General features: G+C 38.3%; 1 protein-coding gene across 3 annotated transcripts in view; it reads right to left on the reverse strand.

The window, feature by feature from the left end:
- The window catches only part of KLF12 (Kruppel like factor 12), a 612,181-nt gene that overhangs the window by 109,719 nt on the left and 477,097 nt on the right, over nucleotides 1-25,365 (reverse strand). For all 3 annotated transcript variants that reach the window (XM_044249872.1, XM_044249871.1, XM_044249873.1), the window contains one exon: nucleotides 3,322-3,457. In XM_044249872.1, coding sequence (XP_044105807.1) covers nucleotides 3,322-3,457 — 136 coding nt within the window. The remainder of the gene's footprint in view (nucleotides 1-3,321; nucleotides 3,458-25,365) is intronic.

A 25,365-nucleotide genomic window follows, 5' to 3' on the forward strand; every position in this document is an offset into this window, starting at 1 on the left:
CCCTCCCCCACCCAGAATAAATAAATCTTAAAAAAATAACAAAATAAAACAAAAACAGTAAAATGCACAGTAACAGTCATTTAGAAAAAATATATATTTATATATTAAGGTTCATGCTATGTTGATATACTAATGTCAATAATGTAAGTCACTTAATTAAAAACTCAAACTACAGTGATTATTGACAAGACTCTGCACCTGAATGGGAAAGAAGACAAGAACATCTACCCTGCGGGTCAGCATCTTGTTGTAGGGACAGGTCAAGGACAAGGCAGTTTCATCCATTTCTAGTGTCAATCTTCCCTAATATCCTCCTTCCTCATCTTCTTCTCCTCCTTGATTAACACTTCACTGGTGACCAATGAATTAAGAGGCCCATCTTGCAACACTTCCTAAACCATGATTCCTTTTCCCTGATGGGAAAGCCAACTGTGTCCTGGTTGCCCAAGGCTTTGAAAGTATGCTACCTCTAATAAACATAACCCTTTGATGCCATTGCCTCTCTATCTGTAGATAGACTTCTGAATCTAACTCTCTCAAGAAAGTTTTGCAAGTAGAGGGAAGAGGTCAACAGGTGTCTTTTTTGAAATCCTTTCATCTCGTATATGCCAAGCTGATGTTTTACACTATTATTAATGCATTATTTTATTGACCATAGTACACTGGAATTTTTGTTTGTTTGATAGCTTTTGAGTTAACAGAAGGAATCAAGTTCCAAAGGCAAACAGGAAAAGCGAAAACAGAAAATCACCAACAGCAATATGCATTAAAGAATCAAGGAGAAACTAAGAGAGAAGCAGAAAGACATACACTGAAAGTTAACTTCGGGTAAACCTAAGTACAGATTTTTTTTTTTTTAATGTGTCTAACAAGGATTATATATTTATTTGTCCCAGAATAAAATTTTCCTCAATGTATTACTGTAAGTTTTGAAATACACCCATATTTAAGAGGTCTCTGCAGAGCATTCTTTTTGCTTCATCTAACACTATCTTCTCACTTCCTGGTGTTTACATATACACACTGCGTCTTGAATGAGACTTAATTAACTATTGATGGGTCCTGGCGTTCTTGGGCTTCCCAGGTGACGGCTCAGTATTCTTTACTAATCGTTTAATGAAAACACTTACATGAATAATGAATCTGGCATTTCCCTAGATACACAGGCAACTTTTGAAACAGTAATAAAGGCAGGCATATGCAGTTATACAAGCTACTGTGCCTTGAAAATGTTTTCACAAAGCAAGCCTGAGAGGTTAGGCTGAAAATGAGGTTCCAGTTCTTGAGGCTGCTATTAAACATTTCACATTAAAATACACTACCTATTAAAAGCACATAATATTAAAAGCAAAAAAAAAAAAAGTTATGTTTAAAAAGTTAATATCATTATATGCCAAGTCCCAAATAAAGTAAACATAATTTAGATTTTCATAATTATAGTTCCCAACTTTAAAGTCTGAATTAACAAAAAACACACCCACCTCTGTAAACACACACACGCATACACATACACATAGAGACACACACACACACACACACACACACACAGAAATTATACATGTATTATAATGATATAGAAAAACAATATGACTAAAATGTCTTTGAAATGTACTATTCATTTTAGGATTGAAGCCTGTCATCATTTAGTCTAATTTTAAAGATGGATCTTTAGATTTAGGTCACACAAAACCATATTAAACTGTGCTGATCACTGAATGAGCAATGAGGTGACTCAGAGTGCCATCATTTCAAACATGATTTCAGCAACCCCTTTGATTCCATGCCTATCCTGGCAAATGAACATTTGCTTTGGAGAAACTAAGTGACTATAACCAGTTATTTGAGTGAAACAATGCTTTTTATAGGTGGTGAAGTACAAGAATATTACTGGAAACAAACACGACAGGTACTGTTAGGAAAAGCTCTGTTTTGGGAGTCAGAAGTCCAAACTTTTGTCTTACTACTACTTATTATAGGACTTTGGAGGAGTCATTTAACTTCTCTGATTCTGAGTGTTTTCATTTGTACAATTAGAATAACAACATTTGCCACACATTAATTTCCTAGTTGTCATATACTACACACTATTATATAAATAATTATAATACTAACTCCATAGCCAATTGAAGCCTTCTATGTACCAAAATTCTGTGACTTGATTTTTATATCTTATTACTATATTACATCCTCATACCAGGCTACAAGGTAAGTATATTGATTTTCTTATACAGATGAAGAAACATCTCAGAGTGGTTAAATAACTTGCCAAAGTCACATAACCATTAAGAGCTTAAATGTAAATTTGAATTCAAATGTTTCTGACTCCAAATTTCATTTTAGATCCATTATATCCTATTTCCCCTAACATACCATATGTATTTGTATGTGTGCACAGATATATATCACATAAATATATACTATGTATGACCCATGGAACATAGAAACATATTATTCACTTTACACACACACATATGCTTTAAATTCTAAAATGTCATAGTCGTGTGTGTGTGTGTGTGTGTGTGTGTGTGTTTTAAAGATTTCAAAGACTAAAGCACAGAGCAGAGTCACAACTTAGTCAATATTTGGGAAAATGAATTAAAATACGGAAAGTGACTAAGATCATTTTCAGTGACCCGATAACTCACGTGCTAGCAACAGCAGTGGCGATTTAAGTCCTACTCTTTTGTAAGATTATGTTATTAAAAATTATTCCAGAGAAAAAATATACAAGGACTAGCCACCGGTTCGATTCTAGATTCCGAATCGACAATGATGGAAAAGCAACTATTTTTGATTAACAAGGATGAAATCTAACTCGATGGTCCGGATATAAGGAGAGAGAAAATATCTTTTCAAAAATCACACACGATTCTGATTTTTCAAAGTGGTGAGACATCAACTTCCAAATTTAACATTTCAGAAAAGCTGTTCTGCACTCTCCTATCAAAACAAGATCATCATCCTTGCCATATTTTATTTCTCCCGACTGTTGTAAATGAACAATAACAGTGAGGGCAGTAACTGGATAGTGACATTCAAAAAGAACAATGTATTTTTTTCCAGAGTTAAGGAGAAGAGGTAGGAGGTATTAGCAGAGATGCACAGATGCCTCATTTCTAATAAACGCACAGATTTTCAACTACGCAAAATACTTCATGCCTAACCTGCTCCCAGAGAACGTAAGCCGGGGCGGAAGGATGCCGACGCGCGAGCCCGTCGCGAGCGAGAGGGGCAAGTCCCGGGAACAGGAGGTACTGCTGCTTCCATTACCCACTGCACACCTCGGCGAGTCTCATTTCATCCTGAGAACGTGGTACTTACTCTTGTACTGCTCTGGCTATGGAAAGGGCCGTAGATCCAGTCTCATTAACGCTATCTAAGGTCACATTTGGCAGGTCATCATCGTCACTGTCACTTTTACTCTGTCTGGGAGATAGGCCTCGGGGGTCCATTTGTGCTGGGGAAAAAAGGCATATATAATGAATTAAAATTAGTGTGCACAAAGTTCACCTCGTCCTGGACCAACATCAAGCACAGCATCTCTCTCCTATGCCTATCACGCACAGGGAACTCTCTAGAAATCCGAGGAATTCATGAAAGTGGTGCATTTTATGCACTGAGCATTTACGGACTTTTTTTTTTTTCCTTGTTCATTTGATTTACAGAACCTCCGTCGGCTCTCCACAGTTTCAGGGGACGATTACAGAAGACGAACTATAAAATCTACAACATTACCAACTCTTGAGTGGTCAGAAGCGAATTAGGTAGCTCTTGAATTACTCTGCAACCCCCTGGCTTTTCCTTCTTGCTTCTGCTGCCAGAGTTCTGGCCATTTCGCTACTGGTTAGCACATTCCCTGGAAGGTGGAGAGCCAAGGGAGAGGAGATTTTATCTATCTACAGCTCTCATAATAAGCTTAAGGAAGAACAAGGTTTACAAGACTAACATAAAGTTTTAGGTATTTTTCATACTTCAATGAATACTGTCTCACAGTTCATTACTGTTCTAAGTAGAGATCTAGAGCACACAAAAATGACAGTGGCTATGTTTTATGTGCTAGAAAGTGTTCATCTCCATTTCGATTTCATTTTTCAGAAAGGCATTTCCAGATACAATTCTCCTCCCTCTGTAAACTTGCCAACAAAGCAAGAAATAGCCTGATGTTCTGTGACCCCTGTTGACTGAGACCATCAGATCCTTTCAAATGAAAGGATTACCATCAACATTTAATATGTGAATGCATATTTTTAAAATTTAGATTTCATTTCCACTTCCTCCTCCCAGTGAACAGTTTTAGTATCCACCGCCATCTAAGATTTCCATCAGTCCTCACCTCAAGCACAAAATAAGCACAGCTTCTAAATTAAAAGTATTGCACAAGCTACGCAATCACATTATTAAAATATATGACTTCAGCCTCAGCCAGCGGCAGCCAGACTGTTGGCTCTTCAAACCTGCCTACAAGAAATTTTTAAAACCACCACTGCTTGCAAAGGAAATCAAAATACACTTAAAATCATGGTTATGATGACATCTGGGTATGCTTATAATTTTTTTTCTCAAATCATTTCTTTATTATTATAAATTATACATTAGGTAGAAACACTGGGAAATGGTGGTATTTTACCTTTTTTTAAAACCCACAAAAAGACAGTTTCTCGTGATTCTACCTAATATGTAAAATACAAAGAGAAAAACCAAGAGAGTTTCCACATATTTCTAACTAAACTTGATCAGGAAGGAACTTTCATCTGTTGAACCCACTGCTTTAGTATACTTGACATATATTCTGTCTGTAAATATAAACATACCAAAATGTATTTTTTAACAAAGTGCCTCATAAATGTTAGTTGAAAGAGAAAATCATTCAAATAATCTAAAGCAGTGGTCCTCAACTGAGGGCAAAATTGCCCCCCTTCCCCCAGGAGACATTTGGCAACATCTGACTTGTCACAATCTGATCTGTAGTGACTCCACAGAAAGGAAATGCTCCTGGCATCCAGGGGGCAGGAGTCAAAGACGGTGCTAGACATCCCACAACACACAGGATAATCAGTCCCCCATGACAGAGAATTATCCAGTCTGAAATGCCAAAAGCACCCAAGTTGAGAAGCTATGATGTAGAGATTTAACAGTCTGGGCATACAAGAGTGTCACATCTTATGACTTACAGTTGATGACACGTTGTAGTTTCAAAGTCACTAGCCAATAAAGGAAACTGTATATTGGGTTATCTATATTTTCTGGCCCTTCCTCAAATAAAACCAGTCACCATCCTATGACTCAGCACTTGCTTCTCCAAAAACGCAGCATTCGCTTTCCCAAATGCCAGGAATCATGCAGGGACATTCATTAAGAGTTTTTGAATGTTGTCTTTGTCTGGCACAAAACACTGTTTATTTTCCATCTGATCTCTGAAGAAGATTCCCTAGAAGACGGATGTTGGAGAAGCGCTTTATAGAGGACGGTAACCAGGTCCACAGCATCTGATAACAGGGAGCTACTGAAGCATTCAGTCACTCCAAAGGCACTAAACGCACCAATTCATTTAAGATTTATTTTGACTGTGGGCAATGGCAACTCACTCAACTCACTCAGGCCAACGTTATATTAAACAGAATGCTGGAAAGATACAGAGCAGCTCACAGAATGGAAGGTAAAGATGAACAACTATCCCTCAAAGAGCACAGCACGCAGGAATGACACAGGCATTTCAACCAGGAATTCATAGATAGCTTCTTTTTGGGCAACTCTATTGTAGAATGATTTATTTGACAGTCATTCATGACTACTCAAATTCTGCCAAGAAAATGAGTATCAGATCTATCTAGGCTTCCAAATCACATATTGTGTGGTGTTACATATGCCTGTAAATGTCAGCAACTTAACATTTAAAGTTGTTGAAACATCATGCACTAGGACTCTTTTGCCAAGATACCAGATTAACAAACAGCTAAAGAACGGAGACTATCGCAGTGGTCCCATTTTGTCCAAGAGAACTAGAGCTTTCATAGATAAGTAACACAACTCAGAGAAGACACAGGCAGTTAACCAATAAGCAATCTGGCTCTGAGAGCTGAAGTCTAATTGTAATAATGATTCCAAATAACTGGTGGGAGAGTTGATGATCTAAAATATGTTATGTTTATATCTTAATGAAAGTTTAAAATATGTTAAATATGATATCTTTTTTGATGTACTTTTCAGGATCATCATAATTGAAGATTTCTTTCCAATATTTTCGATAAATATTATGAAATACATCTGCTACCAGCATGCTGGGAAACTCTTTTTACCCATACCTTCAGCCAAGCTGAGGAAGTAATTAGAAAGGCTTTTTAAAATCTGCATTGCTGATTAGGTCAGATGATTAGCTTATCTACATACTTGCATAACTCTACTCTATTTTTATTAAATGTGGGATAGGAACATCTCCCCTAGTTAACCTCCATTAGTCTTTGAGTTCCTCAGTCGTTTCAGAAGCAACTGATTCTCTGGGGGCACCCATTCAGAGAAAATGGAAACATTACCTAGGCACCAGAACTAAAAACATCATCTACTTCCTAAGGAAGAGCAGCAAATCAAGTATAAGCATCTGTTAAGAATTTATATTTGAGATTTTGTTCCTTTTGAATGAGAAAGGGATGAGAGAGCGTTAGGTCCGGCAGCTCATTGCTGGGCGGGGCGGGGGGGGGGTGGGGAGAGGGGGCGGGGCGGCAGGGTGGGGATGATGATACTTGGTAAGTTTCATTCCCGTGTGTTACAAAATCCCTGTGAAGGTAGAACACCTGCAGTTGAACATATCCACTCTAATTTTCAAATATGTACATACAATGAACTGTTCCTGCAAAGATCGCTACAATGAATCTTGTCTGCAGTTACCCATCCATGCCCCCAGGTAGCTGCACCCCAGGACTCCAGACCAGGCTACGTGGCTTGACGTGGCCAGTGGACTACCAGCCAATATGACACAAAGTCAAAAGCTTGAAAAGCACTTGCATACTGGGTTTCTCCTCAATTGCTCACTGTTTCTAGAACCTCGCCATCATGGGAAGGAACCCAAGAAGCCTAAAATACATGTTGCTCTGCTGGCAGCCGACCCCGACTGAGGTAAGTGACTCATTTGAGCATGACCGGTCACCTTCTCACCGCCAGAAGACTACAGCTGTGTGAGTGACCACAGTGAGACTACCATAAGAGCTGCCTGGCTAAACCCATCCAAATTTTTGGCTCACAGGATGGAAAGCAAAAAAAAAAAAAAAAAAAAGTTACTGTATCAATCTACTAGATTTGGGGATGATTATACAAAATCAATGCACTCTCCCAGATCCTTTCGGAGATTTCAGGCAATGATGTGGAAAACTGCTACAGTTATGGTCAGCCTGTCACATTCCACTCTATTCTCCTCCCAAGAGGCAACCTGACCTTAGGCAGCATAAATTTAAGTGGGCCGGCTGTCAATATAAATATGGAAACTAAAAGTCACATATTATATTCCTTATTATTTACTTCTCAATCCAAAAGATTCAAAATGGATTGACAGTTATTTTGGCTTTACAGGCACCTTTCTTTGGTCCTTGTCCTGCCTCAGTCAGGCTTCTCCTGGAAGAGGCCATCATTGGTATTGTTACCTGGGTGAACAAAGCTTTTCTACCCCTTTCCTCAAGCTCGTAGCTGAAAGGAGGCTTATATGGGGGGTTCTTCTACTCAAAGCCAGATTTCGTATGTTTGCCTCTCTTCAACTCACCAGGCGTTAACACTTTACCTTCCCTCACACTATCAGCAGACTGACACAAGATACAGTGTCCACCTCAGCCTGGGCACTGTCCAAAGATTAAAGGCTCTATCTCACATAAACTGGCCCATTCAGCTCTTCTTCAAGGAAAGGAAGTCCTTTCACCGGTCACCATCGGAAATGCAAACAGTGTAATGATCTACGAACATACACGGAGGCTTTAAGACTACCACATCCTAGCCAGAATGACTCACAGAAGAGTTTGTACAATGCCTTTCACCTTGGCCCATTGGGGCAGGCGGGGTGGGGGGTGTCCACGGTCGGAAGGGCATGAGGCAGCCGATGGGCAGGGGCTGCGGACTACCAGCCTTTCTTTTCTCCTCAGGTCCCAGTTAAAGAAACACTGGCTTCCAGGATTGCTGCTGCTTTCTTCTGGACGTGAAGAGCAGGGGGAGAATGGGGAGGTATAGGGAGAGGGAAAAGGAGTATATGGTGGTGGGGGGCAGGGAGAATGTGCAGGGGAACATGCCTAGCATCACAGAGTAAGAGTCATCTTCCATCACCTTCCAGCAAGAATTGCTTTAAAAACGACAGCTGCCATGGTTAAGAGAAAGACAGTGCTCTGGCTTCAGAGACATGGGTGGGATGTCCGGCCCGGTCCCTTGCAGTCCTCTGACCTTGGGCCATTGATCTCCCACCTCCTCCGTTCCTCCTCACCGTTGGGGTTTTGAGGGGTAAATGAGATAAGACACTGAGAGCACTTACTACCCGCCTGGCACCAAGGAGCACATCACCACCGTTCAGTGGCATCTGGGCAGGAAACTTAGTGCCGCACCCACCATCCCTTCTAGGACACCGCTGCGAAATCCCTTCCCATCCCCTGGGCTGTTTAAATTAGGCCGTTTTTGTTTGAAATGTACCTAAACTGAAAGCACCATCACCGAGGCAGAATATATACTGGATGATATATAAAACCACTACTCCTCTTGATCCAAATATTCATTAATATATTCAGCCGACAGATATTTAGTGGACATCTATGAGGAATCAAGCACTCTTCTGGGTGCTGTGGAGAGAGCAGTGAACAAGGCAGATACAAACTCATGCCTTCAGCCTGGGGGTGGGGGAGACAGATGATAAAAGATAAGTAAGAAAAACATATGCTCAGTCAGATAATAATAAGGGCCACAGAGGAAAAAAGAGTGGGGAAGTGGGGCTGGGGAGGGGGGCGCTGGAGGCTACTGAGAGGAAGGTGGACAGTTGGGGAGCGGGGTGGCCAGAAAGGGCTCGTGGAGAAAATAACAGCCGAGGGAGAACCTGAAGAGGGGCCGGGGAGTGGGGGAGGCAGAGACAGATTGGAGAGGAGGGTGCCTTCCAGGCACAGCAAACAACAGGGCTAAGAACTCCCAAAGTGGGAAAGGGTGTTCTGTGCCCAAGGAACCACTAGGAGGCTGTTCCATTTCTGGAACTAAAAACGGGACAGCAGAGGGGATGAGGCCAGACAGAGGAAGGTGTGCACAGTACGCACAAAGACTCTGAGCTTTCTGCTCAGAGTGGGAAGGGAAGCCATCAGAGAAGAATCAGCCCAGCTCCTGAGTCTGAAGCACTAGGGGAGAGATCCAGCTAGAGGGACATGCGTGAGGAACATCAGGGACATTAATATTCTCTGAAAATCTCACTAGCTTGTTTTCTCTTTGGCCACCTCATGCTGGCCGCACATATAGCAATCAATGAAAACTCAGGGTATCACCACCCGAAGACCTGCAAGGTATGTTCTCCATAATATAGTCGTACAATACCTATCCTGACCTCCTTTGCTTTCAGAATATCAATTGTTCAAATAGATGCCTGAGTTTTCTAGCCTATACATGATCTTTGATTTTACTCATTAGTAAATAAAATTTAACTCAGAGTAGGGTGAACTCCAAGATTAGAATCAGCTCTCCAGGGCCCCACGTTGCTTACTGAAGAACTAAAATCTGTTTCTTGGGGCGCCTGGGTGGCTCAGTGGGTTAAAGCCTCTGCCTTCAGCTCAGGTCATGATCCCAGGGTCCTGTGATCGAGCCCCGCATCAGGGTCTCTGCTCTGCGGGGAGTCTGCTTCCCCCCACCCCGCCCCGCCTGCCTCTGCCTACTTGTGATCTCTGTCTGTCAAATAAATAAATAAAATCTTTAAAAAAATAATAATAATAAAATAAAATCTGTTTCTTACTTTCTTTACTTTTGCTACTGCTAATGAAACTGTATGCCTTTGCACAATGGCAACTGTGATTGTCTACATAATCCCAAATGCAGGTTTAAAAATGTAATCAATTATGTAAATCCTGGGATGTTGGTGCTGTGTAGATATAATAGGCAATTTATTCATTTTTTCCCAATTCCTACCAACACACTTGACAGGGTAATGGCTTCTGCTCCCATTATATTAAAAAATAACCTCATAATGTTCTTATAATTCTCTAGTGCAAGTACCGCATCTCAGTTATAATGCTACTGGACCTCTCCACAGCTTTCAAGACTGCTGATTATCTCTCTTCATTTTCACTTCCAGTCTCTTAAAATTCTCTCCTCCCTTGGTTTTGGGATGGGCACATTAAGGCCTGTGGGCCTTGTCACTGTTTTTGTAAATAAAGTTTTATTTGACCACACTCATCTGTTGTATCTCTGGTGACCCTTTAGAGAAAGCATTTACTGACTCTACTGTACACTAATTTTCTTGGGTGAGTTGGACCCTCCCTCCCTCATCCCCTAACCCTCTCTCCTCTCCCCTCCCCCAACATCCTTCCCTTCCTCTCTTTTACCTTTCATCTCCTCTTTCTGCATACATCTAAAGTTTCCTTTTCCTCTTAAGCTTCCACTACTTACCCTCTTCTGCCTCTTTTTAATGGTGAGCTTTTCATTAATGGCACACAATCCCACAATTCTACAGTCTCAGAGGAAATGAATACCAAATTCGTGTTCCCAGCTCTGATCGCTTCCCTAAACTCCAAGTCTCTTATTTCTGGCATCCCGGTCCATCAGAATATTCCAATGTCATTTGACTAAACCCAATTCTTCTCTAGAGTCTTGATTTTACTCATCATTTCCCTGGTCACCCAGGTTCATTCATTTCATGAGTGAATTCATTCGTTTCATTTGTACCCCTTACATGAGTATGATTCACCAACTATTGCTAGTGCTTTAACCCCACGATTTTTCTGGAACTCCTCCCATCCCTTTTATACTACTTCTCAGTGAACTTTCTCAAGATACTGCTACGTACATTTGTCTCATAGAGAATTTCTCCAGGAACTGAATGGATGCAGGGCTTTCCTCAAAAGATTCCTTATCTAAAAACCTTGAATTTTTCCCACCATCTAACAAATAAGGTTCAACAGTCCTCTCCGGTTATTCCTGAATTATTTTTTCATTTGCAACTCTGAGGAGTCTTACCCTCAAGGCTCCTTCCCTAATCCAGCTATATCTGGCTATTTCCTTCCACCCACTTTTAGTCAACAAAATCTCCCCTTCCTGCTGAAGGGCACCTTCCTTCATGAAGCTCCCTTTCATATTCTAATGCAACGCAATCTTTTGATTCCAAAAAACATCCATACTTTGTATTTTATATATTTTTATGGTACCCGTGCATAATTTTGAATTATACTTAAGCATATATTTATTTTATAGCCTGATTCTGTCTGCTCCTTGAGTAGGAAAGCCATATCCATTATACTCTCGTACACAGTAAAATATAACATTGACTGATGAAGATGATGGTAATAAATGCAGGTCTCTGTTTGAAATGGTCACAGTGGTTCTCAGCTGGCAAAAGATTCTGCAATATAATGATGAGAGCACCTAGGTCACATTTTATTTTAAAAATCACATTCTGGCTAATATTTTAATATTAACATTGTGGGGAGGGGAGTTACAATCATTACAGTTCTACGACTCAGAAAAGTCCTAGATAATTATATTTTGGGTCTGAATAAGCCAGTGAATGACATAGGAACGGAAATTTTATTCGCTTTTTAGCTAAATTACATTTAACAGGCTTTTTTTTCCTTTTAGGAAAATATTTTAAATAGTTCAACATACTTACCATCTCTAGAATATGAGTTACTGCTTGGAAACTTCGGTAAGGAATTCAATCATTTAAAATACAGCTTAAAATGAATGTTTGTTGAGATTATCACAACAGCAATGAGGGTTTCATTTTTCTAAAGAATCATGACTAAAACTATTTTTCTTGTTTCTAAAAAGAAAATGAACACAGATTTGCAATTGTCTTGTGTTCACTGGAAGCACGTCTTCGAGCACAAAAGGCTTTTGTGATTAAAGAGTTCATAAAATTTTCCATTAATAAGTGGACTTTTACACTATGCTTGGTAACCTTATACAACTCTCCCGAGTCAGCTAAGAGCCTTGAACTCTAGGAACCCTCTGAGATATGACCACACCAGTATTTCCTGTTCCTTTCCATTTTGTCGATTCATTACAACTGCTCAAAACCCAAGCTAAGCAGCCCCGATTGATTTATTCAGAAGTGAATCCACTTTAAGCAGAGATGATTTTAAATACTTAATAATAAAGTGATTTTGTGGTGAGTGCATATGGTAAATAATGAAATCACCAAACTCATTTTCGTGTGTCATGCGGAGAGATGATTTTAGGCAATAATCCACGGCCTTTTAATTCACTTTTCTAATTTCACTTGGTCTTTTTGCGTTATCTGTGTTTTCTGGTCCATAGACTGGATAAAATGGAATCTTTCAAGACATAGACTGACATCTGCTATAATAATTTTAAGGACCACTGAATCATGGCCCTTGTCTTAGGTGCCGTGGCATGCAGGAAACAAAAAAAAGTGGCATACAGAACTACTGTGGCCCATTTAGAATAAACGTTGCTGTTGCCCTTCTCCCTCTTCAAAGAAGGTGTTCTCCATGCCTCATTTTAGAATATTAAACCAGCTAAATTAAAAGTATGTCCTAATATGTAATAGTGATCTCACGTGTCCTCGCAGAGACATGCCGCAGACCCTTGGAATTCTTGAAGACGTGTTCTAAGACCATAAAAAATCCTCACATCTGTGAATTATGCCCACAGGCCATTGAATCTCTTTATAGTTTTCAAGGTTGCTCATGATCTCTTTTCATAGCCACTTCCGGCCTCTTCTTAAGAATTTCTCTCTCTTGGCTGCAGGAACATGCACAATTGTCCTCACACCCTGGAACACATTTCCATCTGGAGGTATAGATTTCTTGGGCATAGCCCCACATCCCATTAAAAAAAGATTATGGAAGTTTTCTTTCTCGTTCAGTGGGTAATTGACACGCCCCCCCCACGCCCTTGCCCACGAAGCGCTCACAAGCCTTACTCTGTGGGCCACAAGCAGAGGGCACGAAAGCAGCACTGAGAAGAATCTTCTAGAATCCTGTAGTTTGGAGGCTCAGTCTCTCATGTCCCTGTGACTCTAACCTGTAACTGAGCAAAATATCTATACTACCTACCAGACTTCTGGGGGACACTTGAGAAACACAAATCTTAGATGTTATACCTGTGAATGCCAGTAGAGGCTACCCTTGATATCACGGAAGGTAAGTTTTCTTTATGAGAGCAAAAGTCGGTTCTGACCCTTCTCTTTCCAATGTGTTGCTTTGACGTCATCCTAACCCAAGGTGAAAAAGCACTCAAAAATGACCTGTATAGATCTTTGGGCCAAAAAGCAAGTATTGCTACATTTTCTTCTCTGTTTCCACTCCAGGTTGAAGGACATGCCAGTTCCTGGCCTAATTTTATGCAAATTGCAAAGAGAGAAATTTGCTTTGTAAAATTGGATTAAAAGTATTTTCCATATCAAGTCTGTCTGGGGTGCTTCTGTAAGAAATGATAATTCTATTTGTTTCCCTCAATCCCTAAGAGGGATTCCCTAAGAGGCACTGTCTGTTTTCTGACTTGTTTTTAAAGAGACGTTATTTTGATACTTTGCTAACCACCCTCCTTCCCCTAGAGAAGATAAATTACCTAAGTCTCTAAGAAAACTGATGAGATCCTTACACCTGGAAATGGAATCCTACTTCCTTTGGCTTCAGGAACATCTGTCACATTGGGGGTCCTTTGCTCAGACCCTTTCCTGAGCTCAGAGATGCAAACCCTGGACATAGGTTAAGGAAGGAGCCCTCACAGGCAGCTGGTGCAGTCTCCAGAAATGACTCTGGAAGAAGGAGGCCAAAATTGTAATTCTGCCTAGAGTCAGGCCAGGTGGCATGAGTGTTTCGAGAACACTATATAATATAGGCTACGTTGAGAGAGGGCATAGGAAGCACACACTAGTCTTTTTGGCTTTCTTAACTTTAAACTGGGTTTACAACTAACTTCTCTATGAATGACCATCTAGGTTCTGTGAGAAGAAACAGTTTCTGAATATAGGAGCTATCATGGAGAGGGAGGTCTTGGGTTTTCCTAAAGCAAATGTCTGGTGGACTGGGTGATGCTTCTGGTCAGTATATTTAGGTAATAAACACAAGATTTGATGTGTTTTCTTTGAACATGGTAATAAAGAAAAAATAATTTTTTTAATTGGTAAAAACCAGTAACATTTATGTTAGAATACTTTTAAAATTGATAGTGCCCTAATAATATGCATTCTGAACATCATTTACGCTGATTTCTGTAACCAAAGCTGCCAAGCCATCTCCTTAACACTAAGCATGAGCTGTCCCTGAGGCCAAGCACAGATCTGAGAGGCCAGGATGGTTCGTTATAATCCATGCAAGTTCACATGCTAATAAGAAAGATCTTCCTTGGTGTCTACCACATTTATACCATCAATTAAATAAGATGTCAGAGGCCAAATTAACTCTTCAGCATTTACATTCCTTTTTCTCTTTCAACCATGCCAAATCTTGAAAATGTTTTCTTCCTATTGTCTCTCACACCCAACAATGTACAATGTGAAAGATAAAATATGAAGAACCATTCAACACAAGTTCCAGTATTTTCTTTCTCAGAAACTTGCTTATAAAAATTGAGGTTAAAAAAAAAAAAAAAAAAAAAGAAACTAGTGACTAAATTACTAAAGAAAATGTATGTAATGGAATTATACGTAATTAAAAGTGTATCACTCTAGCCAAACCAATAAAAAAAAAAATTGAGGTAAATTATTTATAGCTCTTTTTTCATGTCACTTTTATGAAAAAAAAAATTCCCCCACATATATGGAATTCTACACCTATTTATTCTCCCAAAAGATTAAAAAAAAAAAAAACCTTAACATTTGCAGTATTTCTTTCAGGTCATTAAAAAAGGTAAAATATTACAGGAAAAGCTGACTTTTTCTTGTTTTATTTAATGTTTGCTTCCTTTGTCCATAGTATCCTGGTGTATTTAGAGTTTTTATGCTTTAACTACACAGATATCAATTAACAATGAATACAGTTTTGCCCTTTTAAAAGCTATATAAGATCATATTCTACAATTATTTTCATTTAACATTAGAGATTTATTTACATTCTTTCATTTAAAATTTTTTTAAAGTCTAAAGTCATTCTGTGTATCTATTCTCCTCCCAAACAGAAGGAGGATTTAGCATGTGATAACCACCCAAGGAACATTCCCACCTTCCCCATGTTCTTATTCATTATAGTTCAGAATTTTGATTCATGTTTCACCACCAAGAGTTAATTAAAATTTATTTCCTTTTGCAGATATGATTCAGGGCTGGATGCCAGCACCCTGAGATCATGACCTGAGCCAAAATCAAGAGCCAGCTGTTCAACCACCTGAGCCACCCAAATACCCCTACCTACACTTTTAAAACCAGTTCTAAGCTCACCTTTCCATTTGGGTTCTTCTTCCTTCCCCTCCCCTCCAAAAAGCCTATGCTTTAGATCTTTCAGAAAACTTGTGTGGGTGGTAAGCTCTTAGTCAATATATGCTTTAAATAAATATTATTTTACTGTTGACTGAATTTAGCTGAGAACAAAACTCTAGGATCCCTCACTCAGTCCTCTGAAGAGACTACTGCATTGCTTTCTGGCATTTCTTATTGTTGACAGTCTTCGTTTTTCTTTAACTCTTTTGTAGATAGCTATTGAGATTTTGCTTTATGACTCATGCCTGACAATTTCACTGCCGTGTGTCTAGATGCAGATCTATTTTTACTGAGTCATCTATATTGTAAGATTCATGGCTTCCCTAATTTTCCAAAATACCCAGACATTTCTCTGAATATTGCTTCTCTGCATAACACATTCTATCTACTCCTATTTTATAGACATCCTTTCAGATAAATTTTGGAACACGTCAATTCATATCTCGCATCTTTTCTTCCATGTTTTTGTCAGTTTTTTCACTTTACACTGTTTTCTGGGTAAAATTCTCAGTACTGTCTTTCAATTCACATACTCTTCCACTAGAATTTTTCAACATGTGGCAGTTGCCAAAACAAGAACTTGGGAATTATCTATATTTATTTTTTCCTTTGTCCTCGACATCCATTTGGGCAACAAGTTCTGCCTATCAGATTTCCATTCCCACTGCCTCTGCACCCGCCTTTAGGAATTCTCGCCTGCCTTCCTATGATAACTCACCAGCTTACAAGCTTTCTCTGTCTCCCTGTAGCATTCACTTACTACAGACTTGGCCAACAAGAACTCTACCAGAGTGCACTGTGTTCTTTCATATTTCTAGGATTTTTCACCTTTTTAAAATAACTGCCTCTCCTTCCTCATATCTATGTGGATAATGCAAGTAAACATTTTACTGTAAGAAGAATCCTTGTCCTGAATCATCACCAACCCCTCCCAAGCACTGAGCTTTGTGCTCTTTCCTTTGTGACCTACCTCTGGGAGTCTACACTTATCTGTGTTATAGGATGCTTCTCAGGAAAGCTGCTTTGCCTCCTCCATTCACTCAACTATGAGCTTTCTCTGGGCATCATCTGTGCACGGTACAGAAGACGGCTGAATGATAAATGTGCACTGAATCAAATGCATAAATAAATAGAAAGGAAAATACCGGGAAATTCCTGGATAAGGTAAAAGGTTAAAAAAATGAGGCTTAAAGTTTTTTTAAAATAAAAATATTTCAAATGTTCTTATTACTGTTCAGTAAGAGTACTGGTGGTTCAAGGTTTTTTCCAAGGTTTTGATAAAAGAAAAAGAAAGCAAGAAAGAAAATAAACGGGTGCCACAATCATCCCATTTGTTTAAATATTAAATATGAAAACTTTCCCTTATTTAAATGGTATAATATAGGGAATAAGTTGATAATGAATCAACTAATTTCAGTCAGTTTATTAAGTCTGACAATTTCTAGGTAGTATCCTTTTAAAAATGTGAATATATATGAACACATGTCTCTGTGCATGTTCATGTGTGTATTGATACATTCATGCATAAATAAGTCATGGTACCAAGCTCTTCTTCGAGCAAACTCTCCCATGCCCAGATATGGCCACTGTATCTTGTACCTTACGAAAATGCAAGATCTCCCTAAACAAACCACCCACTGGCATATAGCAATAATATGGCTGATACTCCTTACATCTCCTCTGGAATAAGATATGGTACGAGTAATCTTATCAAGTAGAATATGAGCCCATGATGGCTTGTGCTTGCTGTCTGTAAGGATAATTCTACTCTTGATGTTTGCCATAATTAGAAATACAGAGTCCAACACTGAAAAATAGCCATAAACCATCCAATGGCTTATTTAGACTGGTAAACTGAAAAGCTGTCATCTTCCCTTTATATCAGATATGTAAGACTATACAGTTAAAACTGGTTTAAGTTATAATTGAAAGGGGGGGGGTATTTTTCAGTGTGAGGGGCTTGTGATGATGATTACTATAAAAAATGATCACAAGTGGCCAAGGAAGGAAAGAAAAAGGCCTGTCAGTAGTTATTTTACTTGCAAGGTGGATAATGAGATAATGAAACACGTAATTGGAGGTTATAGTACCTTGATTACTGTAGATTATACCAATGGGTACAACAATGCCATTAAGCAAGCAGTGCCTCACCAGTTAGCGCTCATTTGTAGGATGATGAATCCATTGATTCTATTTCATTATAGCCATGACTTTGAGAACGTGTTGGAAAAAATCTGCTATCCCGTATCACGATGCCAATCAACTTTGGACAGCTTATAAGGTATTTTACTCTTTGACAAATGTAAGAACATGAGAACTACAAAAACACAGAAAAGATACTATTTGAGACTCCGAAGAGAAACGAAAACTGGAAAATGTCAGATCTTACTATGAAGCTATTCTCTATAACCAAAGACACATTTTATGGAATTTATTTTCCAATTTTAAAGAAGGCATTTTGGAACATCTGCTATATAATCTAGGATAATTCTAAAACTGTAACGTTATAATGATTATTAGCTATTGGCTAGTGCTTGGAATTTTATTGAACTCATTAATCTAAGAAAAATAAATATAATTATAACAGTGATAATAAATGCTGGCTGTGTTTTTACTTTGTGGTTTCCACTTGTGTTTTTCAGAAAATAACCACTACCCAAATGAGGCAAGATAGAACAGGCACGTCTGTGTTGTATATGTCTGTCCAACCAATTCTCGGCTCAAGAGAGCTCCAGGCAGAGACCAGATATGTCTAAAAATGACACAGATGTCGATCCCTGAAACTCAGTGAACCACTCTCTGACAAAATTTCCCTACACCTACAAATGTTAAGCTACAGCTTCAGGCTGTTTTTAATGCTGCAAGACGCTGGAGAAATGGAAATACATAATACGGTACCATAAAGCCGATATTTAGCAACATAGAATTACTTCATGCAATTTACAGATAGAAAGACAGATACAGATATACAAATTTCATATATCACGAATTTTAAACCTTGACAATAACATAAAATGATTTAAAAATACAATATATCTAATTTGAAGAAATCTGGAATTGGATCAACACTGACAAAATTTCAAAACAAAACAAAACAAAACCAAAAAAAACCTGACAAATTTTCTACATAACTAAGGCACACCCCTTTAAACATCAAGTCCAAGTATGGCAAATGGATTTAGAGTATTAAAAAATGTTGCTTTTACTGAAGACTCTATCACTAAGAAGCTCTGTCCTTACAAGGAATAGAGGAAGTAACATGGGTCTCAGTTTCCTTCTCTGTAAAAAAAGGCCATAACACCCATATGTCTGTTATTGTTAAGACTTGAAGATGATGTATGTAAAGCACAGAGAACATACAGGCATTCGATAAAGGTTAATTATTTGAATGATTTTTAATAAATATCTGTATTAGATTTATTACATACTTTCTTTGTTGCCTACTTCAAATAGACTGACCATAATTTAACCTTTCTTTCATTGCTAATGGTCATTATTTCAAAAGCAATTATTGTGCTGTAATAAAGTATTATCTCCAAGGACTAAAGAGCTGTGTAAGCCTATTTACTCTAATCCCAAAAGACCTTGCTATGATTTTTCGAGGTCTTATTTTAATAATAATTTTGACACCTTCTTTGTTAGCTGTCACTTTTTGCGCTCAGCCTACTGACTAAAGGGAGTTTCCTAATTTGGGCAGGGGGGATAGCAGAGAGGGAGTATCGAGCTTTTGTAGCCTAGTAACGCAAAATCAGTTGATCTGTTTTCTGATAGTAAGGAAAAATACAGAAAGTGAAATGCTCCACAATTTTTGCGGCTACTGGGAAAACATAAAAACATCTAACGAGACAACATTCCAGGGGACCCAAGTTATAAAATAAAAAATGGAGATCTACTCCTCTTGGCTCCTTTTCCTTTGCAGATCTCGTTCACTAGTTTCTCTCTATGCACAGCTGGAAAATCATTTTCTGAAAGAATGTAAGAAGTATACCCAAACTAAGAGTTAAAAGGCATTCTTTTTCAGGGCAAGGATCTCCGGCCCTCTCCTGTAAGTGATTCCTAGTATATATCATGCAAGCAGTTTGTGTTTTACATTCTATGCAGTGAATGTGTGTGTGAGTGCGTTAGAGCCTACAATTCAGTGAAAACCACACAATCTTTCATTCTTTATGTACTCTCCATCCTCAGCCCTCATTGTTCACTCTCTTCCTGGTCTGGAATACTTCTCCCTCCTCTGAGTAGCAAAATCTTATGCTTCTTTAACTTTCAACCTCAAATGCCACCTACTCTACCTTCATTATAACATATGACTTCCTCTAGAGTCTAATTCATGTTCTCCGAGGATTTACAACCTAGGTCTCTAGAAGGGTTCCTCTGTTTTAAAGGGCTGTGTGTTTATAGTGGACTGATTTAAAACACCCACTCCTGACAAAGGCCACACCAGAGATGATGAGGGAGCCCTTGGATGTAGCGCGGAGAGACAAAAATGCAATCACAAAATTGACAATTCCTTCTAAACACAGAAGATTTGAAAACGACTCAGACAGAGCTCTTTTCAGATTTGTGCTTGGGTTTGCTTCATGTACCTTTAAGATTAGAGGTCTGTGGAAGGAAACCAAATCTTTATTTTACGGCTGCAACAAATAGGCCCACCATGGGAAATATGTCATTTATTCTTTCTCACAAAGAGACATTCACTGCATAGTGCAAATAAAAGTAGCATTTTCCCTCTACTTAAGGTTCGTTAGATGAAATTTATGTTTTTAAAATGCACTGCAAACACCAAAATCTGATTGTACCATTATCAGCTTTTAAATCAAAACAGCTTGCTATCTAGTAAGGACAGGAGAACTGGTCGATTTATTTCATAAAACTTTATGTACAAAGAGACAGTGTCTATGAACTTAATGGAGAGAATATAGAGTCTGGAGGGGTAATTTTTATTACAATTTATAGTGGGATTATCCATACTCCACAGTTTTCAGATTTTATTGAGATTTTATGGTACTATGATGCTGACGCAGTTAACTGGAGTAGGGTAGGAGGCATAATTGTTTCACCCTGACTGGGAAAGGAAATTGGTGTTACTGTTATATAAGAAGCCTATACCAGACTCTATTAATTGCCTGAATCCAATCAAAGCCATTATTTATCCTAGTTTCACAGGTAAAATATTTTACCTGAGGGTTGAAAGGATAAATAAGGACTATAATTTTCACACGGCAATATCTTTTCATTAAGACCCTTTCAAAGTCATAAGAATACTTTTCACCCACAGGGGTTCAACTCCAGAGACGATTATAATCTAAATCATAGCAAGCATCTGTAATGTACCGCCAAATATCATTCTTCAATATTAAGTCCCATGAAATAAAACAGAAACAATGCACGCAAGAATGCCAGGGAATTACAGATGGCCCAATGACATCCAACAGTTAACAGCTGGAGGAATAGTTTTCATTCATTCTGCAGACACTTAGTATTCACTGTGTCCCAGACACTGAAAGGCAATAAAACAATGCATGATATAGATATTATAATATAATTATATATTACATATTATGTATTGAGCCAAATATATTGAGCCTATACACACACACACACACATACACACAGAAATAAAAGTTCATATATTGCCTTTTAATGCAGTATTTCCCTTTGTAGGGTAAAAAAAAGCCATTTTTCCCCCCAGGTCTTTTACCAGAGAAAGAAAGGGTCTTCCAGGAAAAGGAAAGTCTATGGGTAAAAGTAGAAGAGTCATCATGAAAAGCAATGGAAACTGTAGCTAGGACATGAGACATATTTGGTAAAACGGCAACAGACTGGGATGGAAGGAGCCAAACTGAGGATATGAGGAGCCTTGCTGGTTATCATGTTACATTGTTTCATCTCCTTTACCATGTAAGAGAAAGATCCGTTTAAGGTTAGAGTTTAGGTCTATAGACCAACACTGCCACAGCATTCCCAAGCATCTCATATGAAACATTGTACCTGTACCAGATACATTAATTTACTAATTTGTTCCTATCTTCAACCCATAAATATTTATTGAGCATTAACCAATGTCAGGCACGATGCTATGAGTTGGAGAAACAGTAGCTACTGAAGCTTGCAGGGATTTGGGGAGACCCCAATATATTTTAATCTTGGAGTAGAGATTTATAACGATGTATCCTACATATAGACATATGTTTATGTAATTTTTTTTTTTTTAAGATTTTATTTGACAGAGAGATCACAAGTAGGCAGAGAAGCAGGCGGTGGGGGAGGGGGAGCAGGCTCCCCACTGAGCAGAGAGCCTGATGTAGGGCTCAATCCCAGGACCCTGAGATCATGACCTGAGCCAAAGGCAGAGGCTTAACCCACTGAGCCACCCAGGCACCCCTGTTTATGTAAACATTTATAACACTTACAACAACTACACTTTTTGTCAACAGAGGAGCTTACTCTCCCACTGTCTTTCTTTCCCCCAGGAAACTGAGAAACCCATATATCATGAGATTGTCTTTCTAATGCTACCCTGTTTCTACTGAACCTCCTTCTCATAAGCCCCCAGCTAACCAAGGAGGCAGTTCTGAATAACTTGGAATTCTCCAAGTTACTCCAGTTTCACCAAATTCTCCTGTTTTCTGTCTTTCTGAGTTCTTGCTGAGTGGAGAATACGTCTCCATTTATCTTTAATTTTTTCTCAATGACATTCAGCAACACTTGTTAGCTAGCCCAAAAGTTGGCATATATGTTTCTATTTATCCAACAAACATAAACCATGGTTTAAAAAAAAAAACAAGAACAGATACACAGAAAGTAATGTTTTCTTTCTGCTAAACAGAAGTAACATACAAATATACAGGATGGAAAGTGGGACAAATGAGTAGGAGTTATACATTTGTGTGTGTGTGTGTGTGTGTGTGGTCCAAGTTAAATATAGTCTTTTCTAAACACACACACACACATATATATACTTATATATTACAAATATATATGTATATATATACAAATATATATATATATATGTGTGTGTGTGTGTGTGTGTTTCATATACTAGAGCTCTAAAAATGAAGCAGGTAAGTTACATTTCAAATTTAGGTTCAAGTAAATAGGGCATATTCACTGTACTACCTTACAACCCTAAACTAGCTAGTGGGGGAAATCTGGAAGCCATGGGAGAAACTAAACTACCGACACTTGCTTTGCTTTAAAATTCTACCACTAGATGGCAGTACAAAGACTGTCATTTTCAACACAAGTGGCTTAATTCCATTAGTTCTAGGAGAGGAGACTTGGTGAGACACAAGAGAGAAAATGGAGTTGAGAGTCAAAAGTAGGTAGAATGGTGAGGGGTGGAGGGACATAGAGAAGGCCAACCAGGAAAAGGGAGACATAAGCAAACGGAAGGAAGGTGAAGAGTGAGAAGGCAGAGAAAAAAGGTGGGGCCAAGGCGGATCTTTGAGAGGGAAGGAAAGGAAGACGCAGGAAGGAAAGGGAAGACGGAGGGGCTGAAGCAAGGGTGAGAACTCCAATGTAGCCTTTTTCAGGTTTTCTGGGCAGGAACAACAGCAAGAAATGCATATTTCAGCATGACTCAGTATACACTCTCTCTCTCTCTCCCAGTACCATATTTGCATGTATGTCAATAAATAGGTTGCCGAACAAAAGTTTCACTATGTAATACTTATTTCAGTGATATACTCAGAAAAAGTCTCAATTTTATTTAATTTCTTTCAAATTGCCCATTTTAAGCTACCAAATCGATTTTAAGATTCAACAGGAAAAAATCCCAGAGTATGAACAATATTGTTTCATTATACTGTAAACTAAAGCTACCTTTTAAGTGGAGTTTTATTTTTAAAAAATCTCCACAGCTGAAATCAGGGGATACTCTTGGCCATAGGATCAAGGATTATTTGTTGAATAAATGAATTAACAGAAGAAAAAAGATGGTGGAGCCACCAGCTCATGAAAAACACACGAACTGGCCAGTGATCAGGGCACAATTCCCTCCATGTAAAGGTGGCTGGAAAAAAAAAAAAAAAATCAAGTATATGACGGTGACTCTGTAAATTGATAGTTTTTCTTTTATTTCTCAGATAGACAACTATCAACTTGTTCTTTTCTAAAGAACACAAAGTAGAATACCAGTTAATTAAATTCTCCACTAACAATGGAAAACCGGCAAAGAGAAAAAGCTGAGAAAATAATTCAATAGTTCAATAGTTTGGAACAGAAAAAGAGTTAAGGGAATAAGAACAAATAGGGAACAGAAAGCGCAGCCAGAGAGTTGTAAATAATTAAGAGGCTAATTTAAAATAATGCTAGCAATGATTCTAAGACTGAGTTTCCCTCTTGGATCTTACAATCTTCCTTCTTTCATTTGCTCCGATAGGTCTTAAGACTCATTGGATAAAATGCTCATTTGCTATGCAAATGCTCATTTAATACAGAGACGCTAGATTTCCAAAGGTCTCTCACATATATATCCAAATATCATCAAAATAATTCTATAAATACCTGCAATTATTAGGTAAAGTAAAAATTTCCTTATGGCATAATAGCACCTGTACTATGTGAAATATATATATAAGCAAGAATTAAATTTTTATATTTATTATTTACAATAATTTTATCTCAGGTGTGGTGAAAATGTGGCAACTACATCAGAATATTAGTAAAATATCACTTATAAGCATATATTTATTTATACATAAATTCATTCTTTTTTTAACTATAGGAGGAAATTTTCCAACAAGTTAAACTGGTGTGGTGGCTAACAATTTACAACAGAATGAATACAGAGGCCATTTTGTTAAACTCTTATTTAACTACTTTCTCTAATAAATAGATTTTCCTCATCTACATCTTCTCCTCCTTGAGTAATATCTACTTCTGAGTGAAGTATCATCTCTCTCTAAATGTGGATTCCATCTACCGTCCTTATGTTCTTCTTTTTCTCTTTTTTTGTGCTTTGTACTTTTATTTAATATTTAACTGTGTGTAGTGGGGAAGCCAATTAAACTCATTCTTTGACATTGTACAGTTTACAAGGGGCTGATCTAGAATTTTCTCTTCTCTGCTAATTCTCTCAGCACAATACAGGTAACTTCTGTCTCCTCTCTGAGCCAGTTATTATCATCAAATCTTTGAACTAAACCAATTTATGCTAGATGAAGCAGAGAAATTAACAAATTGAAGGTATTGCAGATGAACAAGAACTCAAGAAGCCAGTGTTTGGGAGGAAGCTATTCAATTTCTTGTACATGTCCAGAAGTGAAAAGACACCAATAAATTTCTTCTCCTTGTTGCGAATCAGGTAAATGCAAACAAGTGCCCCATGCATCTCTCCATAAAGTATTCTGAACTCTTATTTAAAACTCCATTTTTCATTAACTTTAGCTAACTGGCTTTCTCACTCTTTAACAAGTTCCTGCCTTTGCTTTATGATGACAGTACTGAAACACTCAAGTCCTAGCAAGTCCGTAGTTCAGAAGTGTAAACCCAAAGTCAGCAACACTCCAGTCCCTCTTCCCAAAAGACAGCATTAAAAAAAATTTTTTTTAATGAAAGAACATAAGAAAGTAAATGGTTTATCAACAAAAACCAAATGGAGGCCTAAAATGTCAACTATATTTGGAAATTCTCATAATTGAGCATAAGTCAAAGAATAAATTTACCAAAGGAAGCTGTAGTAGTAGTTCAATGACTCCAAAAGTAAAGACAACCATACACCTAAGCAGAGGTCGGCTGCCTGGGGCTATCCTGTCATACGGACGGATGACACCAGC

Source organism: Neovison vison, chromosome 5 (genome assembly GCF_020171115.1).
Source record: "Neovison vison isolate M4711 chromosome 5, ASM_NN_V1, whole genome shotgun sequence".
Lineage (NCBI taxonomy): Eukaryota > Metazoa > Chordata > Mammalia > Carnivora > Mustelidae > Neogale > Neogale vison.